The 7,273-nt window shown below is 49.8% G+C and overlaps 1 protein-coding gene across 1 annotated transcript; it reads left to right on the top strand.

Moving 5' to 3' along the window:
* Window positions 1–4,081: 4,081 nt before the first annotated feature.
* On the top strand, window positions 4,082–5,723 carry LOC123166387 (uncharacterized). The gene has a single exon (XM_044584184.1). It carries the CDS (start codon window positions 4,607–4,609, stop codon window positions 5,204–5,206), a length of 600 nt encoding a protein of 199 aa, XP_044440119.1. The 5' UTR covers window positions 4,082–4,606; the 3' UTR covers window positions 5,207–5,723.
* Window positions 5,724–7,273: the final 1,550 nt, after the last annotated feature.

Raw genomic sequence — 7,273 nt, forward strand, 5'->3', positions numbered from 1 at the left:
ACGTGAGCTGAGAGTTTTCAAGAAAAGACTCGACAAACCGATAGTCAACCCGTGATGAATAATAATGATCTAACTTAGGTTTTTTAGTACATATATTTAACTGTAGATGTTTAATATTTGAATTATATATGAACATAGGAAATGTCGTACTCGGACGACGAAAGTCTCCCGGGGGTGCCACGACGACCGAGGTCAGTGCGACAGGCCTCGCCTGGACGAAGATCGGCGCTTCAGTATTAAGCTGGAGGAGACGTTCGATGTTGAAACGGTACGCAACGACGACAAGTGTTATTTTTCGTAATTAAGCACGACTTCAACTATTTCAATGTGTACTTTTCATCTTTTACAATTCGGCTAGCTTATCCCATGCCATGCAAGACGCTACGTCTTGGAGAGGATGGGTTTCGAAGACCATGAAAGTATGGAAACAAAGAAAATTCACCTAAGGACCCATCATGATATAGATTTTGAAGTAAAGCTGTATAATTCTGAGAGCGTAACCCATTTTGGTTGCAAAAATTGGGAAGCATTTTGCAAGATGTATGGTTTTGATGAGGGTATGCTTGTCACCATGGATCTTGGTGATCCTGACATCGAGCAAGACAATATGGACATTTGGGTCCTTGTTGATACGCCTCCAATTCTACCGCTATGTGAGTTTCTCAAACATAGTTATTAGCTAATTTATATTGTTCATTTCAAAATAGTTGACAGCTTATTTTCATTGACAGCTTATTTTGATTGTTCAAACAATGTGCGGAACATGGTAGACAAAACCTACTACACCGATGGCTCTGAGTTAACTTATAAGGAGAAAACTCATCTGGTCGGATTTTGTACTGATATTGAGAATTACAATATCTATAATCAAACTCCTCATCATTATGGTCCTCCATACGTGCCACTAGTGCACGTGGTGAACTACGGTAACTACTATGGAGATACCCTGGTAAGATTTCTTACTATTACGACATCCGTCCATATTGTGCATAGTTCTAAAACTAGTGCATTATCATTGCTAACTATGAAGTTATTACTATGTTTTTCAACAGATAATCCCAGAGGATTGTGTGCCTCATTTGATGTATCAGAATGGTAGGCTTGATGTTTTGAATATACAACCAGGTCATCCTACGAATCTCAACTGTCCATACCGGATTTCTAAAAGAAGTGGAGATATGCAAATCAAAGAATGGAAAAAATGTATGGACAGTCGCAAGGAGCTTCTTGGAAGCAAAATGAAGCGAGGCGCAAGAATTGGAGACAGGATGATCTCCATTCTCCATAATGGAGAGTCAGGGTCTATATTGTTTTATGCTATTTTACCTTAAAGAGGGTATTTCGGTCCTACCTAATACTGATGATCATGTGCTAAGAACAATTAAGTAGGGTTGGTTCGATGACTGTGAGAATGATGATCGTATGACTTGTTATTAATAACGAGTAGAAGTTGTATGATGATGATTAGTAGGACTTGTTATTATATATGATGATGCATGATGCGTGCATGAAGAGTTATTATATATCAGCGGGTGAAATGAACATGGATTGGATTGAAGTGAAGGCAACATGCATGTGGTGCGTGTCGAAAGTAGTACAATCCAAACTTGATCAAGTCCGGATTAGTATTACTTTCGACATGCACCACATGTTACCTTCACTTCAATCTAAGCCATGTTTAGGCATAGCAGTACGTAGCGTTGGTAAACCAAGCACGGAGATATAAGAGAGGACACTTCTCTCTAATAGCTACCTAATAACAACCTAAATTAACCCCCCAAAACCCCCAAACCCCCCCCCCCCCCCCTTACAAAAAAAAACAAAAACCTCAGCTCCTGCCAGGTGCCAACCGGGACCAAAGGCCCTCCTGCCTGGGCTCCCCGCACCGGCCACGTGGACGGCCTTTAGTCCCGGTTCGTGTAAGAACCGGGACTAAAGGGCTAGGGCATTAGTAACGACCCTTTAGTCCCGGTTCCTGAACCGGGACTAAAGGCCCTTATGAACCGGGGTAAAAGCCCCTTTTCCTACTAGTGGCTGCAGCATTGTTGGGTGGCGTCGACCGGCGGACCAACTGAATGAAAGGGAGAAGTCCTGCCTCCCTTACATACGGTGTGTACCGCTCATCATAGCGCATCCATCCAAGGCTGATCCCGTGAGACCGAAGCTTCAGAGGTGCAAGCTCCTACAAACAAACAAATCATAACATTACATATGGGGCATTTGTGTTTGAAAAAAAATACGAAATTCATAACACCGGCCACTTTCAGTATTACCCACTGCTCCATCGACATAGCGTACGACCGGTGTTGTTTGTCCCAATGATCATCGAGAAGCCAAACCATCCTAACAATTTCAACAAAGCATTCTTGTCAACACGATTATCTTTTCAATTCAAAAAAACTAAAGTAGGCCTACTACATGCAAGATTCAAAGCATATGTATCCAAAGCATTTTTCTCAATACGAGTATAATTCAAAGCATATGTATCCAAAACTAAACTAGGCATACTTCATACAAATAACTTTTCCATAGAAATAACATGTCAATCTATATATCCAACCATATCTTTTCAATAAAATAAAATACACTAGGGTTCCACAAATCAAACAAACAAGGGTTGTAATACATGCAAGATTCATATCTAATCAAATCAAACAAGGATTCCCCAAATCTTTGAAATACCATATTTTGTATGGATAGAAAGAAGGGGATCGGAGGAGAGTACCTTCTAGGATGGATTGGTGAAGAAATGCACGGACCAAATCGTCGGATCTGTAGGATTTGGGAGAGGGGATTGAGAGGGGGAGAGGAGGAAGCTGCTAGGCGCTGTTCTGTAACTCCTGGAACGAATGGGTGGGGTGGGGGGAGGGGGAGGGGGCGGCTGGCATCTAAGTCACAGTGCAACGCCTAAGGGCTAGGCGCTGCACATTACATGTGTGGCGCCTACCTCGTAGGCGCTGCACTGCCGGGTCTGGGGCCCAAGGCTGCCACGGTGGACTGGAGTGCAACGCCCCAGAGCTAGGCGCTGCACCGTTGGGTGTGGCGCCGGCGTGGCGGGCGCTGCACAAAAAGGTCAGGGGAGTAAAATAGTTTTACGGGCAGTTCATTCTATGAATTGATTTCGTTTCGAGGTTAAAATTATTAAATTTGCCAAAATTAACGCGGAGCATGCAGAAGGAAACGATGGGACTCGGTGCAGGCTGGGCAGCGCAGCGCGCCAGGCAGAGGCAGGGTCCATCTGACGGCTGACATTGGGTGGGATAATCGAGATCACGGCTGACATTAGGGCCCTGTCCCACGGTTCAGCTCACCGTGCAGCGGAAGGGGCCCACCTGTCAGTGCTTCCATACAGCCCGGTATGAGGCATGCATGACACGGCCACATGAACCATCTACCTCCTAGCTAACTCCTATTTGCATTACCATTTTTCTTCTTACTGCCTATGCAACTTGTTGCATTGGATTCCTGCATCGTCATTCATTTGTTTTAAATGTGTCTGTAATCTAATCCAATCTCCATTTTTTTGCAGCAGTACTAATTGTGCTAGAAAATCTGATGAATATTGAATATAGTTTCTAGTCGGTGGCAAGAGGACAGATCCATGCATGTGTACAGAAAGCACCCAGCGATGCAAACTTGATGGGATCATGGGAGCCATCTTCTGCTCTAACAAACAATACACATGGCGGCAATTAACCATACTTGTACGTCCTAGTAGCTACTCTATAGCAATACAGCGTCATCGTCGGATGTACTACTAGTCTATAGCAGTACAGAAGAACATGCCTTGGAGAGTAGATTAACTTCAGTGTGCTGCTGTAAACATCCTTCTGCACCACCTGTATGCAGCTGTAGGTAGGTAGGAGGAGCAACATTCTACTCACTAGTACTAGTAATTAAGTATTACATTAATCACCGTCCATAAACACTGTAGTTGCATCTTACACTGCGGGAATGGGTGGTGAAGAAGGCAGAGCAGGGTGGAGCGAAATTAACCCTGGTGCAGTCAAAATTCATGATCCGGCCCCTGCAGCCTACCTGCCTGCCGCCATCCTTCTGCTTCTTACTCGTCCGTCTGATCTGATCCCTATTGAACCCTTTTTTCTGCACAAGAGAGAGAGATCATGGTAGAGAGAGAGAGATGGAACATGGGAAGCTTTAGGATGAGGAGGCTGCGATCTACTTACTCGATCCAAGAGTTTCACCACCCTCTCATGCATTCCCCCACAATCATTTGCGCCACCCCATTTGTACTGCCCTTCTCTCTCTCTCTCTCTCTCTCTCTCTCTCTCACTCTCTCATGATCTATATAACATGCGCCCGGCCTTTGCTTGTTGCCTGCATATAATTCTGTTCCTCGCTTGCTTCTCCTTTACTTATTTAGCTACTCCCCCTCCTCCTTTCCATCATCACCTCCACGACGGCTGCCTCCTCCCTTCCTCAAGCTACTACAAAAGACCACAGACAAGCAGAGTCACATCACACCACTGGCTTGGCTAGCTCCCCACCTCACCTCGGGCAATTCTCACTCGCATAAACTATTTCTTGGATCCCTTGAGAGAGGATCTAGAGCAGCAGTGGGATCTGCGCGCGCGCACCAGCTTCCATGGGCCTCGATGTCGCGGAAATCTCTGAATTGGCGGCGCTCCGGCCGATCCAGACGGCCGTGAGCGGCGCCCGGGCCACGTCAGTACCGGGGGAGGACGACGGCACTGCCGTTGCCGACACCGGCTGCGTCACGCCGACGGCGAGCGGCGCGCAATCGGCCATGGCAGGGGGAGTCGACGACGACGACGCAGCCGCCGACACTGGCTGCGTCACGCCGAGGTCGAGCGGCTTCATGGCCATGCTGCCAATTGCGCCAGTGCAGCAAGACGACGGCGCCGAAGTCGGCTTCGCCACACCGCTGGCCACGGGTGGAGTAATTGAGCAGCGAGACGGCTGCGCCGCTGCGGGCGACGAGAACAGCTTCACCACGCCGACCACGGCCGACAGCGCGCTGTTGCCGGCGACGGTGTGCCCTCCGGCGCCGCGGAAGTCGGCGCCGGTCCCGACGAGGAAGCGGGCGCCGCTGCAGCAGCGGCTCTTCTTCTACCCGGTGCCGCACGACCTGACCACCGTCTTCGTCGCCGTGCCGCAGTGCGCGCCACCCGCCAAGAAGATGCGGGCGCACGTGGTGGAGTCATCTGTGCCTCTAGGCACGTGAGAGGCGCAATTCGCGCACACGCATCCTCTGTCTCGTTCATGTAGTTCAGCACTTCACACGCTGACACGCATGCTGCTGCTGCGCGCCATTGTCGCGACCGCGAGTGGACGAAGGAGCTCTTCAGAGAAGCGGAAGCGAGCAAGTCCATACACGAGCAAGGGCTCTCGAGCTCGAGCGGACGAGCGCACAGACAAGATGTTGTAGTTGAATCACTCAACTCCCTTCGGCTCCTCTGAAATGTGCGTCAAATACCCTACTAGCACTCAAGTTTAGCTCAACCACTCAGCTCTCTCTCTCTCTCTCTCTCTCTCTCTCTCTCTCTCTCTCTCTCTATTGTTTCTCACATGTACAAATACACGAGCTGTTTTGGTGACTACCTTGCTGCCTCACACGGTCAAAGTCTGTTCTATTGTTAATGCACTACAAGTTTACCTTATAAATGATAGGCAAACATGGCTATTTGTATTTGTAGGCTTGCCGGTTTCCCAAACTGACATAAACATGGAGTGTGGCTAGATCCCAGTTGACTTAACCAAGTCTCATTCAAATGACACAACATATAAAAAAGAAGAAAGAAAAAGTGCAGGGCGAGGATCTCGCTTGGTGCAGGGTGAGGATCTCGCTTTTTCACCGCGACATTGGCACCCACCACGTTTCCACCCTTGTCTCGCCCCCTCTCGCGGCCCACATTGGTGGATTACAGGTGTTTACGGACCCCAGGGCGACGATGAGAAGCTTGCCTTCCTTGCGGAGCTACAGGACTTCTGCGGAGGAGTAGAACAATACTAGGCTTAACCACCGGATCATGAGCCGCTTCAGGCGTTTCATCGCGGACATGGAGTTGTGCGATATCTACCTCCATGGTCGGCGTTATACCTGGTCTAATGAGCAAGACCAGCCCACCTTAGTGCGCAATGACCGAGTCTTATGCACCCCTACCTGGGAGTCGTCTCTGCCTAGTTGCATGCTTCGTTGTCTATTCTCGACAGTGTCTGACCACTGTCCGCTTCTCTTGGATTGTGCGTCCACCTCGGAGGTCGCAAAACGCTTCCACTTTAAGCGCTTTTGGTCTAAGTTGGATGGTGACATCGAGGTTGTGTCCCGGGCTTGGAATTCCATTGAGCCAGACCCCGATCCTTTCCGCAGGATGTATGATCGCATTAAAGCTACCGCGCGCAAGCTTCGCTGTTGGAGTGCGAGGAAGATGGGCGCCATCTCCCCCCAACTTTTGCTTTCCCGCGAGATCATGGCCTGCCTGGATGAGGTGCAAAACTCTCGGCCGCTCTCCCATGGCGAGAGGTGGTTGCGCCGCAAGCTCAAGCACACGTATCTCAGCTTGGCCTCGCTTGAGCGTTCCATCACGCGGCAACATTCGAGATTCTCCGGGCTGTGGGTTGGCGCGGCTAATACCGCCTTCCGCACCATCCATGCCTCCCATCGCGCCTCTACTGGGGCCGAAGAGGAGGAGGGACTTGGGCACGGAGACGAGGGAGGGGAGCAGCCGGTGCTCGGGGAGGGGAGTGCAGCTCTGTGCGTAGTCGGCGCGCGGTGTAAATAGCCGCGACGAGGCCAAGGCGAAGGGCCGGTCGGCCCGGTTCAATGCGGCGCAGCAGCCGGAGTTGGTTCCTCGGGATGAGGTTGTTGGGGAACGTAGTAATTTCAAAAAAATTCCTACGCACACGCAAGATCATGGTGATGCATAGCAACGACAGAAGAGAGTGTTGTCCACGTACCCTCGTAGACCGAGAGCGGAAGCGTTAGCACAACGCGGTTGATGTAGTCGTACGTCTTCACGATCCGACCGATCAAGTACCGAACGCACGGCACCTCCGAGTTCAGCACACGTTCAGCCCGATGACGTCCCTCGAACTCCGACCCAGCCGAGTGTTGAGGGAGAGTTTCGTCAGCACGACGGCGTGGTGACGGTGATGATGTTCTACCGACGCAGGGCTTCGCCTAAGCACCGCTACAGTATTATCGAGGTGGACTATGGTGGAGAGGGGCACCGCACACGGCTAAAAGATCAAACGATCAATTGTTGTGTCTCTAGGGTGTCCCCCCGCCCCC

This window comes from Triticum aestivum, chromosome 7D (assembly GCF_018294505.1).
Source record: "Triticum aestivum cultivar Chinese Spring chromosome 7D, IWGSC CS RefSeq v2.1, whole genome shotgun sequence".
Classification (NCBI taxonomy): Eukaryota; Viridiplantae; Streptophyta; class Magnoliopsida; order Poales; family Poaceae; genus Triticum; species Triticum aestivum.

Bases quoted from the DNA above. Each gene is read 5' to 3' on its own strand.
- LOC123166387 (XM_044584184.1), top strand. From the start codon at position 4,607: ATGGGCCTCGATGTCGCGGAAATCTCTGAATTGGCGGCGCTCCGGCCG.